This window comes from Vulpes vulpes, chromosome X (genome assembly GCF_048418805.1).
Source record: "Vulpes vulpes isolate BD-2025 chromosome X, VulVul3, whole genome shotgun sequence".
NCBI classification, from domain to species: domain Eukaryota; kingdom Metazoa; phylum Chordata; class Mammalia; order Carnivora; family Canidae; genus Vulpes; species Vulpes vulpes.
Genome location: NC_132796.1, coordinates 71,606,271 through 71,625,466, shown reverse-complemented (window position 1 = coordinate 71,625,466; position 19,196 = coordinate 71,606,271). Strand labels below are relative to the sequence as shown.

Below are 19,196 nucleotides of genomic sequence, written 5' to 3'. Positions count from 1 at the left end.
CCTGTGTCTCTGCCTCTCTTTCTCTCTCTCTCTCTCATGAATAAATAAATAAAATCTTAAAAAAAAACAGTAATGCTATAAACATTTCAGTTCAAATCTGCAAATTAATTTAACAAAAAAACATATTTCAATCTCAATATGACTTTTCACTCCTTAATCCCTTACCTTCTTCCTCGCCGGCAAAGAGACAGAAATCAAAGTAGGAGCAAAGAACTTATACAGTGACAACAAAGCCTGAAGATGAGGCTGCATTCCCTGAAATGAAATAAGAATTTTCAATTTTGAATCCTATGGAGTAAGGAAGAAAAGTAATGACAAAATAAACAGATTAAACATGTACTCAGACCCGAATTTTACTATGTGATACAGCTACAGGAAGATGCAATAGGAAATTAAAAAATAATTAACCAGACATTTAAATCAACTGTCATAAAACTACCCTTGCCAGCCTGTGGACTTCTCTTTTATGACCTTTTCTCCTATTTTACTTCTTCCTTATATTTTCTCTCCTCTTCTCTGCCCATGCCTTAGGTCTACCAGTTGTACCCGCTAGCATGGCTTACTTTCACAGGTAGCATACTCAGGACTCAAAGTTGATTCATTGTTAATTTCAACAGAAAGGGAGGAAAACAAAAAGGGAAGCTAGGAAAACAGGGCAAAGGAAATATTAATATCTTATTATCACAATCCCTGGAAAATTAACTAGGAAATCCAACAACTGGTATGCAATAGTCAAGCAGCTTAGTATAACTAAGACAAAGTCTTAACATAAACATTAATTTTGGGATCCCTGGGTGGCGCGGTGGTTTAGCGCCTGTCTTTGGCCCAGGGCGCGATCCTGGAGACCCAGGATTGAATCCCACGTCGGGCTCCCGGTGCATGGAGCCTGCTTCTCCCTCTGCCTGTGTCTCTGCCTCTCTCTCTCTCTGTGTGTGACTATCATAAAAAAAAAAAAACCTTTAAAAAAAATAAATAAAATAAACATTAATTTTATAATGATAAAAGTCATTACTGCTGGATATTTATGTTAATTATATCTGGCTATCCAGAGAAGCATACCACTAAAATTAATTCTAAGAAAATAGGGAATCCCTGGGTGACTCAGTGGTTTAGTGCCTGCCTTTTGCCCAGGGTGTGATCCTGGAGTCCCGGGATTGAGTCCCACATCGAGCTCCCTGCATGGAGCCTGCTTCTCCCTCTGCCTGTGTCTCTGCTCCTCTCTCTCTCTGTGTCTCTCATGAATTAATAAATAAAATCTTTTAAAAAAATTTCTAAAGGCAGAAAATGGAACTTAGAAATACAGTATTCCTTTTTTAAAGATTTATTACATCTTAAATCTTCCAATCGCTGTATTCATTGTCAATTAGTATCAGTGATTGCTTTGAGTTGGAATGTTTTTTGATAGAGCAAATATTTAGTAGAGGAGAGACCTTTAAAACTTATTGTCTAGTTAACTAAACATATCTTGGTTGTTAAAAAGTTAACACTCTCTTCTTTTTTAAAAAGAATGCCAGTTAAACACGGCATATTGAACGTATATAACTCTGGGTCCCCCCAAAGCCCCACTGAAAAGTAATAGCATAAAAAAGGCAAAAAGCACAAGATCAAATGAATAAGTGAGGACACAACAACAAATGAGAGATCCCAGTAAGATTTTGGAACCCAGAACAAAACTGGACAAATAGTAACCAACTTAACAAAACAGAAAATAAAACCTAAGGTAGCAACAGAAAAAGGCTTAAAAGCAGCAGATTCATGTTTGAGAATTCTCTAAAAGGCTCAGGAATTTGAGGGACCAGATACCTCTGAAAAGTGGAGGTAGCAGAACTACAAGAAGGACAAAAAACAGGATTGGTTGAAAACCTACGTAAGAAGCAGTTAGAGCCCCAAATTCCTTCACCACACTAACATGAAGGTTTTACTTCTGAAGATGAAACTGAGTTTAGACAACAAGCACAGCTGAGGAAGGGTACCAGGACCCTTCCTCACCCTTCCACTGCTTATATCCCAGAGTGTTAGTAGCCAAGTTTATAACCCATGATGGTTAATTTTATGTGTCAAGTTGGCTGGGCCACAGAGTGCCCAGATATTTAGTCAAAGATTATTTTGGGTGCTTCTGTGAGAGTGTTTTAGATGAGATTAACATTTAAATTGGTGGACTTTGAATAGACTACCCTCCATAATGTGGGTGGCCCTCATTCAATCCGTTGAAGGCTCTCATAAAACAAAAAGACCAGCCTCCTCCAAAGCAGGAGAGAATTCTCCAGCAGCCTACCTACAAGACTTTATCTGTAACAGCAGCTCTTTCTGGTTCTACAGCAGACTGCCTTTGGACTCAAAGTAAAACATCAGCTCTCCAAGGTCTCCAACCTGCCAGCTCCCCCAATTATAAACTTGCTAGCTTCATAATCATGCAAGTCAATTCCTTATAATAAATATCTTTCTAGGGCAGCCCAGGTGGCTCAGCGGTTTAGCGCTGCCTTCAGCCCAGGGCCTGATCCTGGAGACCCAGGATAGAGTTCCACATCAGGCTCTCTGCATGGAGCCTGCTTCTCTCTCTGCCTGTGTCTCTGCCTCTCTCTCTCTCTCTCTTTGTGTGTGTCTCTCATGAATAAATAAAATCTCTTTAAAAAATGAATAAATATCTTTCTATTTATCTATACACACATCCTATTGGTTCCATTTCTCTAGAGAAGCCCAATACAACCCCCTAGGCAGAAGACAAGAGAATTTCTCTCTGGGAAAAGTGACATAGCCATCTGTGAGGCTCCCCAACAAAACATCAAGATCCAACAATAAGCAAGTCCTGCTCACATGCAAAAGTTTCCAATCACCATTTTAGTTCTTTCCTATTAAATACGGACAAACAAGGTTTGCCAGGCATTTGAGAAAAGCCTCTACTGTGAAAGACCAAACTAACTAAAGAAAGGAACTCTGAGGAAACAGAGACAAAGCTGGAAATAGGGAAAAAACCATAGTCCAGGTCAGATAGGCTCATGCCTAGCAGAGGAGAAAATTCTAGAAACCATCCTTATCAACCCTCAGACAAGACCTAACTCCCCAACTCTGTTCCAAAGACTGGTCTAACAGTGCCTGGTGTATATATGACAACAACATGCCTGCTCCATTTCCCATCATTCATGGTTGCCACCAGAAAGACAGTTTCTGTATTTTGTTTCCTTCATGGATGTATAGAGGGGATACATGCCTTTGCAGGTGTCAGAATTTCATATATTCAATTTATTTGTTCCAACACGCAGATTATGCCTGTTACCATTATACATGTTGGGTTACATGTAAGCACACTATGCCTTCTTGGTGTATGCCTTCTTGGTGTATGCCTTCCACTATACTCGACTTGACCAAAATTCAGCTAATCAAAAACAAATATAAATGCATCTTTTTTAAATTTAATTTAATTTAATTTAATTTAATTTAATTTAATTTAATTTATTTATTTATTTATTTATTTATTTATTTATTTATTTAATGATAGTCAGAGAGAGAGAGAGGCAGAGACACAGGCAGAGGGAGAAGCAGGCTCCATGCACCGGGAGCCCGATGTGGGATTCGATCCCGGGTCTCCAGGATCCTGCCCTGGGCCAAAAGCAGGCGCCAAACCGCTGCGTCACCCAGGGATCCCTACAAATGCATCTTTATGGGGGCACCTGGGTAGCTCAGTCAGTTAAATGTCTGCCTTCGGCTCAGGTTACAATACCAGGGTCCTACGACTGAACTCCAAGGCAGGCTCCCTGCTCAGTGGGGAATCTGCTTCTCTTGCTCCCTCTGCCCCTCCTGCCTGCTCATGCTTTCACTCTTTCACACGCTTTCTCGTTCAAATGAATTTAAAAATCTTAAAAAAATAATACATCTTTATAAATGGGCATTGTCAAAGATACAGATGCAGTGAAATGGCAGGACATCTGCACCCCAATGTTTACAGCAGCAATGTCCACAATAGCCAAACTGTGGAAGGAGCCTCGGTGTCCATCGAAAGATGAGTGGATAAAGATGTGGTCTACGTATACAATGGAATATTACTCAGCCATTAGAAATGACAAATACCCACCATTTGCTTCAACGGGGATGGAACTGGAGGGTATTATGCTGAGTGAAATAAGTCAATCGGAGAAGGACAAACATTATATGGTCTCATTCATTTGGGGAATATAAAAAATAGTGAAAGGGAATAAAGGGGAAAGGAGAGAAAATGAGTGAAAATATCAGTGAGGATGACAGAACATGAGAGACTCCTAACTCTGGGAAATGAACAAGGGGTAGTGAAAGGGGAGGTGGGTGGGGGTATGGGGTGACTGGGTGACAGGCACTGAGGGGGGCACTTGATGGGATGAGCACTGGGTGTTATGCTATGTTGGCAAATTGAACTCCAATAAAAAAATATACAAAAAAATAATAAAATAAAATAAAAAATATGTATATATAAATAGGCATTGATAATGGAATAATTTAATAATGTACTATTTAAACTGTTATCAATGAAGCCATACATTTAATGTCTGTATTTAAATTTTTTATACTAAAAACAAAATTTTTATACTAAATAAATAAAAATAAAATAAAATTTTTATACAATCATGTACTAAATTATTCTCTAAACTTGAACATATGCTGTTGTTTCAGTTAATACAAATCAGTAAGATCTTATTTATGCTAAGAATTTTCGTATTCCTTTGAAAGGCTTTGCTGTTAATGTGGGAAAATGTACTTTTTCACAATTTATATTATTGTGAAATAAAACTCCATTTGGACAGAAACATGATCATTAATATCTTCAGAAAACTAAGAGAAGATATTGAACTGATAGAACCAAAACAGAGTGTAAAACAAGAACAATCATTGAATTGTACTAACAGGAAACCTCACACTGGAGAAGCATGAATGTGCACGTGTTTGTGTTTTTCATTAAATTTGAATGCCTTTAGGTAAATCATGCAGGGCTTCAGCAGTTAGAATAGACACTATAACTTCCTATTGTTTTATATCCAAAGCTACACAGACTTCTATTACCAGACAAGTGTAGTGGAAATAACAATACAAGAGAACTGTAAGGACAGAGATAATGGTCAGAGAATATACTGAAGTTTATGTGTCCAGAAAGGAATGCTTTCCTAGATCACATCCACAAAAATATAACCAAAAACACAAACCAGCCATTTTACTTTAATAGAGTGGTAATTTTTGACTACTCCTCAACACTTAGTTTCTAGCCTTAGCAACCCAGTTCCCTAAACAGTTTTGCTATTTGCCATCTACATGTCTTTGCTTATGCTGTTCCCTCTGCCGAGGTACCCTTCTCTTCCTTCTTGGCCCAGGCAATTCCTATTAATCTCTTAAAATTTCTCTCAAGCATCATCACTCCTCCTTGACCCCAGTCTTATTCTGATTTTTTATTTTATTGACTAAGCTCCCCAGACAGTAAGTTCCTTGAAGATCATGACTCATTTAATTTTATATCCCCAAAGCCCAGTTCGGTACCTAACACAAAGTACCAATTTTAGGGCTTTTCAGTACTCACCATTTTGGCCTGAAGATCAAGCAGTTTTCTCACACGAAATGGTTTGACTAGAAAAGGTAAAGAAAAGTACAATGAATGGGGTTCAGAATTAAAACGAATCATGTGGCTCATACAAGCATCTTCTTACAACACAGCAAAAATATAAACATCTTGTTCAGTTAAAACAGTAAGCAGATGCTCTAAGATAAAAGTATTAACAAACAAGTCCCACAAAATCTTGTCATAGAACTAATACTACTAGTTAGCTTTATAAAGGCCAATACAAATGCTAATTCCACAGAATAATTGTAATACAACTGGAATAAAATACTCACCATTCTCTTTTTTGGTAAGTAAATATAACAAATGGCAGGCATAAGGGCACTGTTAAAATATAAAAATTTTTAAAAGAGAAATGACAATATATCTTGAACAGAGTGGCAACACATTTTCCTCGAATGTCAATCTTAGACTGATTAAAAGTAAAAAGGATTTCATTGAACAATAGTTCTAAAGCTTTCCTTTTTCATATGACAAAATAGTAGTAAAAACCAATAGTGTTAATTGGTATCTCATTATACCATTTTTAAGTACTTTTGGAATACAGAAACACTGCAGACAATTTGAAAAACAGAAAAAGAAAAAAAAAGAAAAACAGAAAAAGATCCTCCTACCTAACAAAAATTCATGTCTTCTTTCCAGTCCATATTTATTAAGATACAAACTTAAAACTTTTATCTTGATTCCCCACTTAAAATCATTTTCCCATGTTGTTTGGTCTTCAAATGATCATTTTCAATGATCTTAATATTCTAAGGAGTGGACATAAGGAGTGGTTAATTTAATTAACCACTTAGCTCTGTTTAGCAAATAGCATACACTCAATAAATTTGTTACAGAAGTTATTGAATGAATGGTTCCTTTATACCATCTCATTTTGAGGGTCCACTTGTTCAGGTTTTATTCTAGACCAGGGATCAGCAAACTATAGTTCATATGTTTTAGTAAATCAAGCTTTATTAGAACATAGCCATGCACATTCATTTATGAATTATTTATAGCTGCTTTCTCACTACAATAGCAGAGCTGAGTAGTTCCGACAGAGACTTTATGGCCCACATACCCTAAAATATTTACTATCTGGCCCTTTACAGGAAAGTTTGCCACAACCTGTTCTAGAAGAAACCATAGGAGAAAATCTTTATGCGGGATCCCTGGGTGGCGCAGCGGTTTGGCGCCTGCCTTTGGCCCAGGGCGCGATCCTGGAGACCCGAGATCGAATCCCACATCAGGCTCCCGGTGCATGAAGCCTGCTTCTCCCTCCGCCTGCGTCTCTGCCCCTCTCTCTCTCTCTGTGACTATCATAAAAAAAAAAAAGAGCTCTCTCTAAACATTTAAAAAAAAAAAAAAGAAAATCTTTATGCCAGAGTGGCATTTTTTTTCTTTCAGAAAAGAAAATAAAATTATAGCCACAAAATAAAACATAAAAGAAAAAGACTCCATAAATTGGAAATCATTAAATTAAGAACATCTGTTTATCGAACAAGGAAATAATCTATCACAGAGATGAGTAAACAACAACCTGCAAGTCAAATCCAGCTCACCACTGGTTATTATAAATAAACTTTTATTGGAACACTGCCACAGTCATTTGTTTATATATTGTCTATAGCTGCTTTCACAGTACACCAGCAGAGTGAGCAGTTGTGAGAGAGACAGTATGGCCCTTACACCTATATATTTAGTACCTGGCACTTTATGAAAAAATTTGCTAACACTTGCTTCAAATATTAGGAAATCAAAAAAGTAAATTATGTAATGGAACTAGATAAGACAACAAAAGCAAAGATTTTCTCTAAACAAATTTGCATTTGGTAATCATGAATCTAAACTGTAAAGTCTAAAGTACAGCATTCCATATTGCCTATCCTCTACTTAGAAATAGGTTCAGATTCTGGACATACTTTTAAGAAGTATGAATTTAGATACAGGATTTTTTTTAAGGAAAGAAGACATACTATGACCAAGTCTGATATATCCTACACAAAGTACAGTAACTTTCAGTAAAAAAGTCAGCACCTCACATCCCTAGGATATAAAATATCAGCAACACAATTTGTCATGCTGGGTATAAAATGAGCGTCACACAATCACTTGCTCTAGGCCCCAGCATTATAGTAGATCTGATATTCTCTTTTAATCACATCTAGAAAGGAAAAACTCTTATGTATCTAAGATTTTACAAATGCCTTTCTGACAAATAGTAACCACTTGCCTCTTGAGTCACTAAGGAGTCAGGCTCCCATCAAATTATATGAAAATGACTTGTTGAAGTAATGCTTTTAAAAGTTAGGTTCCTTATTTCTTGATCTGGGTGATATTTACACAAATTTGGTCAGTTTATGAAAATTAATTGAGCTCATCACTTATGATATAGGTTATTTTCTCTACGTATATCATACTTCAATAAATATTTTTAAGAGACAAAAAGGGAGGGACGCCTGGGTGGCTCAGTGGTTGAGCATCTGCCTTTGGCTCAGGTTGTGATCCTGAGGTCTGGGGATCAAGTCCCGCATCAGGCTCCCTGTGAGGAGCCTGCTTCTCCCTCTGCCTATGTCTCTGCCTCTGTGTGTGTGTCTCTTATGAATGGATAAAATCTTAAAAAAAAAAAAAAAGATACAGAAAAAAGGAAAAAAAAGTAGATCCCCTTCCCTCTTGCCAAGATGAGCAAGAAACCCATCAATATCATGAAACTACTCAAGTATACTACAATTGATTTGACAAATATTTATGAGTACCTTCTATTCATTCACTCATTCATTCATGAAACAAATATTTATTGAGCAGTGTCCAAAACAGACCAAAAAAGCCTGTTCTTATCAAGTTTACATTCTATGTGCTATGAACAGTGTTACTAAATTGTTGGTTTGTAAAAGGCTCAGCTCCTGCCTGGAAGAATTCAGTCTCAGTCTATTAATCTATTACAAGAAAGGGGAAAGCATGTTTTAGTATTTTTAACTTTTTACAAAGTATGTTTAAACATAGAATTCATTTATTTTACAATTTGGTTGGTTTATGAATAAAAACAATATAAGGTTAAGAGAGAGGTCAAAGGTAAGGGGGAGTCATACTAATTATTCATCCACTCCTATGTACCACAGAGAAAGCAAGAGGGATGAGCATTCTTACTTTCTCTTGTTACTTCAAGGTACAACTCTTTCATTCTTATACAGAGACTTCCTTGACATTTAGTTCATCCAACCTCACTATCTCCAACTTACCTATATTCACTACTAACCTCTTATTAACTTCCAAAAGTTCACAGAAGACTTAGGCATCTGATTCAGTCTTCCACTCCAACCGTATTCCCAATAACATGCCAGAATATTTTAATGTTTACATCAACAAATCATCTTGGCCTTAAAGCTTATTGACCTTCTCAACTCCAATAACCTGATTACCATTCATAGAAACATTATATATTAGATACCCTTAATGATCCTGCCTGCTTTCTTGCCAACTCAACAATGTTTCCTTACGTTGTATCCAGCTGTTTAAGTACATTTCTGAGCTGGCATGAAAGCAAAGAAACTGCAATTCCCAAAAACAAAGTTTAAGAGGAAACATTGAATACTGAACAAGCTCTCTCCCCAAGATTTCTGCCAAACCTTAAAAATCTTGAACTTATAACTTTAATAGCTACAAAGGGAGGTAGGAACCAGGTAGGAGATGGTAAAGCTGAGGGCCCACTCAAAGTATGGACTATGCAAGGGATCAATTAGAAAACTGGGAATAGAGGTACCTGGGTGGCTGTTAAGTGACTGCCTTCAGCTTGGGTCATGATCTCAGGGTCCTGGTATCAAGCCTCACATCAGGCTCCCTGCTCAGTAGGGAACCTGCTTCTCCTACTCCCTCTCCTCTCCCCTGACCCCTCTCCCCCTGCTCAGGCTCTTACTATCTCTCTCTCTCTCTCTCTCTCTTTATCAAATAAATAAATTAAATATTTTAAAAACCTCAGAACTTCAATAGCTACATCTTAAGTGTATGGATATGAAATAAAAACAAACCCCACTGTGCTGAAGGGGACAGCAAGTAAACTTGTCTGTTTTAGTCTTGAATTTGGATGAAAGGAAAATAAAGCCTCTCCAAATAATATGCAACCACAAACCAGTCCTATATAGGTCTACAGCTTGAACTTACACTAGTGGTATGACCTGGAAAACCTCAAGTGAAGAATTTAGAGTGCTTCTACCTTAGTTGTACTTCCCAGAAAAACCAGATTGGAGATTTGTACCAAAAATACAGAAAGAACGCTTACAACCCAGTAATAAAGATAACCCAATTTAAAAAATTGGCAAAGGATTTCTCCAAAAAAGATACATAAATGGCCAATTAGCACATGAAAAGATGTTCAACACCACTAATCATTATAGAAATGCAAACAAAAACCAAAATGAAATACCACTTTACATTCAGTAGGATTGCTGTAGTCCAAAAGTCAGACAAATAACATGTGTTCGTGAGGATGTGATGAAACTGGAACCCTCATACACTGCTAGTGGGAACATAAAAAGGTCCAAACTATAGAAAACAGTTTGGCGAGTCCTCAAAATTCTAAACATAGAATTAATATATAATACAGCAACTCCACTCCTAGATATATATATACAAAAGAACTGAAAGCAGGGACTTGAATACTTATATGCCAATATTCATTGCAGCATTATTCACATTAGCCAAAAGGTGGAAACAACCCAAGAGTCCATCAATGAGTAAACAGATGAAGAAAATGTGGTATATACATACAATGGAGTATTATCCGGTCATAAAAATTAATGAAAATCTGACACATGCTATAAGTTGGATGAAACTTTAAGACATTACACTAAGTGAAGGAAACCAGATAAAAAAATTGTATGATTCCACTTATAGGAGGCACCTAGAATTAGCAAATTCAGAGACATAAAGTAGATTATCAGTTACCAGAGGCTTCGAGGGAGGAGGAATGTGTAGTTACTGTTTAATGAGTAGAGTTTCCATTTAGGATAAAGAAAAAATTTGGAAACAGTAGTGACACAATTAATGCTAATGAATTATACACTTAAAAATAATTAAAGTGGTAAATTTTAAGTTATGAAAAAATATAACAGGTTAAAAAATGAAGCACTGACACGTGCTACAATATGGATAAACCTTGAAAACATTATGCTAAGTAAAAGAAGCCAATCATAAAAGACCATATAGGATTTCATTTATATGAGATGTCCAAAATAGGCACATCTCTGAAAACAGAAAATAGATTTAAAAATAGGCAAAACTTTATTTACTTATTCATGAGAGACACACACACACAGAGAGAGAGAGAGAGAGAGAGGCAGAGACATAGGTGGAGAGAGAAGCAGGTTCCATGCAGGGAGCCCGATACAGGACTCAATCCCAGGACTCCAGGATCATGCCCTGGACCGAAGGCAGGTGGTTAACCCCTGAGCCACCCAGGTGTCCTAAAAATAGACAAAACTTTAAAGACAAAAAATAGATTAGGAATTATTGAGGTGGGCAGCCCGAGTGGCTCAGCAGTTTGGCGCCACCTTTGGCCCAGGGCGTGATCCTGGGGTCCTGGGATCGAGTCCCATGTCAGGCTCCCTGCATGAAGCCTGCTTCTCCCTCTGCCTCTCTTATGGATAAATAAATAAAATCTTTTAAAAAACAAGGAATTATTGAAGAATCCCTGAATAGGAAGATGAGGGAATGCTAATAGGTATGGGATTTTTGAGGTGATGAAAATGTCCTAAAATGGACTATTCTCATGGTTGCACATATCTGTGAACATACTAAAAACCAGTGAATTGTATGCCTTGAGTGGGTAGACTGTATGATATGTGAATTATATCTCAATAAAACTCTTCTTTAAAAGTATACAAAGTGTGGGATGTGTGGGTGGCTCAGCGGTTGAGCATCTGCCCTCGGCCCAGGGCATGATCCTGGAGTCCCGGGATTGAGTCCCACATCAGGCTCCCTGCATGGAGCCTGCTTCTCTCTCGGCCTGTGTCTCTGCCTCTCTCTGTGTGTCTCTCATGAATGAATAAATAAAATCTTTAAAAAAAACTTATCCAAAATGAAAAGAAGAAATGACAGATTACAATTAGACTGACTCAGCAATGGAAAGGAGCCAATGGAATACTGTCAATGTCCTGAGAGAATTTAACTGTTACCCTAGTTTTACACACAGCAAAACCAACTTTCAAGAACAAGAGCAATGTAAAGACATTTTCAAACAAAGACAATTTACTATCAAAAGATTCTCACTGAAAGAATATTCTAAAGGATACATTTCTACACAGGAAAATGATCTCAGATTGGAGGTCTGAGATGCAAAAACAAATGGTGAGCATGAGGTAAGTATGTGGGCAAATTTTTTTTTATTGGAGTTCAATTTGCCAACATATAGCATAAAACCCAGTGCTCATCCCATCAAGTGCCCCTATGTGGGCAAATTCAAACAAATGTTTGGGACACCTGGGTGGCTCAGTGGTTGAGGGTCTGCCTTGCACAGAGCCTGCTTCTCTTCCCTCTACCTGTGTCTCTGCTTCTCTCTCTCTCTGTCTCATATGTCTCTGAATAAATAAATAAAATCTTTAACAACAACAACAAAAGTCAACTGTGAAGATAATAACAATGCCTACTTCACATGTATGTGAAGAATGGAGAAGAACAAGCTAGAACTAAAACCAGATAATAGTATATAATCTAGGAGGGCTATGATCAGAGCTAAAGCATTCTAAGGTCTTTGCCTCATTTAAAAAGAAGGTAAAGATACTGGTTACCTTTAGACTCTAAGAAAAACCATATTGGCAATTAAAACTGAGGGGCGCCTGGGTGGCTCAGTCAGTTAAGCATCTGCCTTCAGCTCAGGTCATGATCCCAAGGTCCTGGATAGAGCCCCATATCGGGCTCTCTGCTCAGTGGGGAGCCTGCTTCTCCCTCTCCCTTTGCCCCTCCATCTGTTTGTGCTCTCTGTCACTCTGTCTCAAATAAATAAATAAAAACCTTAAATAAATAAAATAAAACTGAGAAAATTTTAAATGCTTATTAATTCATTAAAAAATAATATACCATTACATGGTAAAATAAATAACATATTCTATGAAAAATAACTATATTTGCCAAAAGAAAAATAGCAAGACGAGTGACACTGTTGTACACTTTTACACTAAATATGCATGTTAAAAATAGGTACAATAACACCTAAAAGAACATACACAGAATGTATAACTAACTTTCAAACAAAAATAGGAGGAAAACCACAATCAATCCAAAATGAGAGAAAGAAGGGAAAACAGTAGATCATTTAGAAAGCTCAAAATAAGATATTTGAATTTACTCCTATTATATGTATAATCACTACACAGGTAAATAAACTAATTCTTCAGGTTAAAGAAAAAAGCATAAAACAGGATTTAAAAATAAAATCTAGCCCTTTCACGAAGATGGCGCCAAAGGCAAAGAAGGAAGCCCCTGCCCCTCCCGAAACCGAAGCTAAAGCAAAGGCTTTGAAAGCTAAGAAAGTGGTGCTGAAAGGCGTGCACAGTCCCAAAAAACAGAAGATCTGCACATCACCTACATTCCCACAACCCAAGACCCTGCGTCTCTGAAGGCAGTCCAAGTATCCTCGAAAGAGAGCCCCCAGGAGAAACAAGCATGATCACTGTGCCATCATCAAGTTCCCCGACTACGGAGTCAGCCATGAAGAAAATAGAAGACAACAACACACTTGTATTCATTGTGAATTTCAAGGCCAGTAAGTACCAGATCAAACAGGCTGTGAAGAAGCTCTATGACATTGATGTGGCCAAGATCAACACCTTGATCAGGCCTGATGGAGAGAAGAAAGAATATGTTCGACTGGCTCCTGACTATGATGCTTTCTTTGGATGTTGCCAACAAAATTGGGATCATCTGGGCAGCCCCGGTGGCACAGTGGTTTGGCGCTGCCTGCAGCCTGGGGTGTGATCCTGGAGACCTGGGATGGAGTCCCACATTGGGCTCCCTGCGTGGAGCCTGCTTCTCCCTCTGCCTATGTCTCTGCCTCTGTCTCTGTGTCTATGAATAAATTATTATTATTTCATTCCCACTGCCACATCCTTAGACTAGGACAGTAATTCTCAAACTTTTTGGTCTCGAGACTCTTTACAGTCTTAAAATAAGAGGATCCCAAAGAGCTTTTGTTTATCTGGATTATATCTAGATATTTACCATATTAGAAATTAAAACTGAGAAACTTAAAAATGTTTATTAATCCATTAAAAAATAAAGCGATTACATATTAACATAAATGACATATCTTATGAAAAACAACTATGTTTTCCCAAAAATGACTAGAGTGACATAATTTTATATTTCTAAATTCTATTTGATGTTTCTGACTTAATAGGATACAGCTGGGGCATCTGGATGGCTCAGTGGTTGAGTGTCTGCCTTTGGCTCTGGTCATGATCTGTGATCCCAGGGTCCTGGGATCAAGTCCTACATCAGGCTCCCTGCATGAAGACTGCTTCTCCCTCTGCCTTTGTCTCTGCCTCTCTCTCTCTGTCTCTCATGAATAAATAAATAAAACCTTTTTAAATTTGGATACAGCTAGATTCCCTACTTTAGCACTAAACCTGTTGTTTTAACTGAAGTACATGAAGAAAATCCAGCTCACACAGATATGTAATTGGAACAAAAGGAATATTTTAGTAGCCTTTTCAATAAAGTATTTATTAGTCTTGATAAGTAGTCTCTTAAGGGTTAGCTGCAATGTAGAATCTGAAGCCTTACCAATGAACTCTGTTTGTACTGTTCCAATACAATTCATTGCTATATAAAAACTATTGAAAAAATGTTTAAAAATTAAAGTCTGCTGAAAGTGTTAAATAAATAAATATATATACATATATATATATGTATATATATATATATATGTACACACACACACACACACACACATAAAATTGATATATCTTGGGCAGCCCGGGTGGCTCAGTGGTTTAGCGCCACCTTCAGCCCAGGGCATGATCCTGGAGACCCGGGATCGAGTCCCACATCGGCTTTCTGCATGGAGCCTGCCTCTCCCTCTGCCTGTGTCTCTGCCTCTCTGTTTCTCTCTGCGTCTCTCATGAATAAATAAATAAAATCTTTTTTAAAAATTGATCTATCTTGCAGTTTTTTTAAAGAACTTGAGAATTTTATTTTTTATTTTTTTTTAAGATTTTATTTATTTATTCATGAGAGACACAGAGAGAAACAGAGAGGCAGAGACACAGGCAGAGGGAGAGGCAGGCTTCCATGCAGGGAGCCCGACGTGGGATTCAATCCCAGGTCTACAGGATCACACCTAGGCTGATGCAGCACTAAACCACTGAGCCACCCAGGCTGCCCATATCTTGCACTTTGAATGGATCTTTTACCCGTGCATAATTTTACAACATCATACTTGGTCATCTGGAAAATATTGGTTCATTGAGTTATATCAACCTTCCAAATATTGACACATTTCATTATACAATATCTAAAAGTCACATTCATTTATATTGTTACCAATCTCATCAGAAAAGTTTAAGTATTGGGAAGCTGTCAAGTTCACAGTGGTAGATACAAATTTTCCCCATACTCATAATTTTCACTTGAAAGCTCAAACCTTATCATTGGCAAAAAACACTGTGAGTTGTTTTCTTTGAAATGACAGGCTGGCTTTTCATTTTTGAGAAAATATCTGCCAAATAACCATGTCTGAATAACCATAGTTTATATGTCAGTCATTCTTTTAAGTAAAAATGGTATTCCATGAAGAAAGCAGCTAGTTTAGCTCACAACTCAATGATACAAGTGCTTTTCCTGAGGACAACTGCAGTTTAGTATACAGATTTATTTGTACTTTCTATTTCAAGACACAGAATATTAAAGACATGTCTCAAAGGTTGAAATTTGATAAAATTAATGTATTAATTTTTACTGCTTCATTTGGGACATTGGAGAAACTAACATTTTTGTTTTTTACTATAGCAAAGAATAAAATGACCATTAATACAGTGTGGTCCCACTGCCTGATATTTGCTAAGGCACCAGCAGTTTTATTCACCGTTACTTTAGCACCATCAGTGCAAATGTCAGTCAACTCAATGAAAATAGCAGGTAACAATCTTGATATTACTATGAAAATAATTCTGACCTCTCATAACCCCTGGATCAGGGAGCCTCAAGGGGTACACAGGTCATATTTGAGAATTGCTAGTCTAGAACTTCATGATGGTTATATCTGGATTATCATGTTAGTCTCCTAACTATTCTTCTTAACACTTTGCTTACTCATATTGTTTGACATTACTAAACACAACTTTTATAATTCTGCTTTCAACATGTTCTGCCCAAAAATTATCAGTGATTTCCCCATTGGATAGAGGATAAAGTCCAAATTCCTTAGCATCACCTTCAAAGATCTCTACAATCTTTCCTTTATCTAACTTTTTCAGCCTTACCTTCCATCACTCCCTGACACAACTGTAATTAAGTCAGTTTCATCTATTTAAGGTCTCTGAAAACAAAATTTACACAGCTCACAACTTTGCTTGAAATATTCCTGTCATGGGATCCCTGGGTGGCGCAGCAGTTTGGCGCCTGCCTTTGGCCCGGGGCGCGATCCTGGAGACCCGGGATCGAATCCCACATCGGGCTCCCGGTGCATGGAGCCTGCTTCTCCCTCCGCCTGTGTCTCTGCCTCTCTCTCTCTCTCTCTGTGACTATCATAAATAAATAAAAAATTAAAAAAAAAAAAAGAAATATTCCTGTCATATAAGATATTATTTTCTTAGGATGCTTGGGTGGCTCAGCAGTTGAGCGTCTGCCTTCGGCTCAGAGCGTGGTCCCAAGGTCCTGGGATCAAGTCCCACATCAGGCTCTCTGCATGGAGCCTGCTTCTCCCTCTGCCTGTGTCTCTGTCTCTCTCTCTCTGTTTCTTATGAATAAATAAATAAAATCTTTAAAATATATATATTATTTTCTTTCATCAAATCTCAAATCCTATTGTACCTTCAAGGCCAAGCTCGATTCCCAAATACTTTATTTATGATGCTTTTTCTAATCACAGGTTTACAGTTTAGCAGAAACTCTCTGCTAAACTTTTTTTTTTTAACTTTTTTTTAAGTAGGCTCCACACCCGGTGTGGATTCCAATGTGGGGCTTGAACTCACAACCCTGAGATCAAGACCTGAGCTGAGATCAAGAGTCTGACACTTAAACAACAGAACCACTCAGCACCCCAAAACTTTGAATCTTCTACAGCACCTAATACAATGCAACAAACAGTGAAAACATCAATTTTTGAAAATGAAACCAATGAATGAATTTCCTTTCCAAAGGCAAGAGGAATTTGGTTAAATGAATGATTCACATGGTATATGAACTACTGATGGCCCTTGAAAGTCTTCTAGGTGGGTAGTAGATTGATTTCTTAGAGTTATTAATGTTTTCAATGGGAATAATTATGCTATTTAATCAAAATCAGTCCACTGGCATCTCATCAAAAGCAATCCTCTCCTTCTCATTAATTCTGATGAGGTTTTTGCTGTGTTAATCAAGAAAATGTAGAATAAGTGACCCATAGGACCGTGCTGAAGTGGTTTTAAAGGGAAAATCTGGCAACCACTGCTCTAAATTAGCAGAGACTCCAATGTGGAGTCAATTCAATCTGTAACATTTTTATTTTCTTAAAAGATATAAATCAAATATGGTAAAAATGTTATATTTATTAATATGAAAGACAGGTACAAGTGTGTTTATTATGTTATACTTTATACTTTTCTATATATCTGAGGTATTTTAAAATAAGGAAAAATACATCATGTGGCATTTTGAAGCAAAAATGGTCCATCAATATATAAGAGCATACCATTTGATTGATGCATGATGTCCAATTTTTACTTACCAGTGCATCATCTTGCAATGAAGCAAAAAAGAAGCCATAGAGCAAGTTAATTTCCTCCTTGTGATCAATGAAGTCAAACATTGCAACCAGCCAACGATAAAAAAGTACCTATTGAGAGACAAAAATGCTTATCTTTAGAGAAATATAACTGGCATAGGGGAGAGCTTAATTCCCCACTCAGGGCTGTTTTCGAAGCTTCTAGCACAAAGCAGGATAACAGATTTTATTTCACAGTAAAAATTTCTGCTTGAGCCAAATCCTTGCATCAAGCTATATTGTTCCAAAACTACAGGCTTTGCACAAAAGGTCACTGCCATTACTCCATAAGTGGCTCTTCCTTGCCAGCCCTTAAGTGGTTCTGAAGGACTTATCAACAAACTGTTTAAAAAGATTACCTTGGTGCTACCAGAACACTTGCCAACACAAAGCCAGGAGACTGCCTTAACCACAGAATGTTCTGATATCAGAGTTGTTGGAATCATACACTTCAATATCCGAGTGTTTACAGCACTCCCTAGAAAGCAGAAAAACTCCAAATTAAACTACATTTTAGAATCTTGATTGTTCCTTTACTATTGTTCACTCTTAGTCCTAAAAATCTCACTTTAGACTGAAGGCAATAAAAAAGTGAATAATATTTGACAGACCTCTATCATCAGTACAAAACATAGTTTCAAACAAAAATGTAACTTTAAGTTCTAATATAAACTATACAGCAAGGATGCCTGGGTGGCTCAGTGGTTGAGTGTCTGCCTTCCACTCAGGTCATGATCCCAGAGACCCAGGACCGAGTCCCACATCGGACTCCCTGCGTGGAGCCTGCTTCTCCCTCTGCCTACGTCTCTCTGCCTCTCTCTCTCTCTGTGTGTCTCTCATGAATAAATAAATAAATAAATTTTTTAAAAAATTAAAAATAAATTATACAGCAAATTCTTTGGCCCTATATTTCTATTTAAAAAGGAAGGATGAGGGATCCCTGGGTGGCTCAGTGGTTTGGCATTTGGCTTCAGCCCAGGGCGTGATCCTGGAGTCCTGGGATCGAGTCCTACATCGGGCTCCCTGCATGGAGCCTGCTTCTCCCTCTGCCTGTGTCTCTGCCTCTCTCTCTCTCTCTCTCTCTCTGTCTCTCTTGAATAAATAAATAAAATCTTGAAAAAACATTTTTTAAAATCTTTAAAAAAATAAAAAATAAACAGAGAGTTGTGATGGCTGTACAACTCTGAATATGCTAAAAAAAAATCCTGAATTGCATGCCTTAAAAGAGTGAATTTGGGATGCCTGCTTGAGCCACAGTGGTTGAGCCTCTATCTTCGGCTTAGGGCGTGATCCTGGAGACCCGGGATTGAGTCCCATGTTGGGATCCCTGCATGGAGCCTGCTTCTCCCTCTGCCTGTGTCTCTGCCCCTCTCTCTCTGTGTCTCTCATGAATAAATAAATAAATAAAGTATTTTTAAAAATAAATTAAAAAATAAACTAAAACAGTGAATTCTATGGTATGTGAATTATACTTCAAAAAAAGCCCTAGGAAAATTTCAAAGATTATTTTTTAAAGATGTATTTATTTATTTCTGAGAGAGAGAAAGCACCTGTGAGTGGGGGAGGGGCAGAGGGAGAGGGAGAGAAATACTCAAGTAGACTCCCTTTTGAGGGCAGAGCCCTACACAGGGATCAATCCCAGGACCCTGAGATCATGACCTAAGCCAAAACCAAGAGTCAGACACT

At 37.6% G+C, this 19,196-nt stretch overlaps 1 protein-coding gene across 3 annotated transcripts in view; it reads right to left on the bottom strand.

Annotated features, from left to right (window-relative positions):
- CENPI (centromere protein I) overlaps positions 1-19,196 on the bottom strand; it is a 76,854-nt gene that overhangs the window by 50,320 nt on the left and 7,338 nt on the right. For all 3 annotated transcript variants that reach the window (XM_072743434.1, XM_026006588.2, XM_072743433.1), the window contains exons 4-8: positions 17,870-17,988; positions 17,475-17,582; positions 5,851-5,899; positions 5,537-5,583; positions 166-255 (exon numbers count right to left, since the gene is read on the bottom strand). In XM_072743434.1, coding sequence (XP_072599535.1) covers positions 166-255; positions 5,537-5,583; positions 5,851-5,899; positions 17,475-17,582; positions 17,870-17,988 — 413 coding nt within the window. The remainder of the gene's footprint in view (positions 1-165; positions 256-5,536; positions 5,584-5,850; positions 5,900-17,474; positions 17,583-17,869; positions 17,989-19,196) is intronic.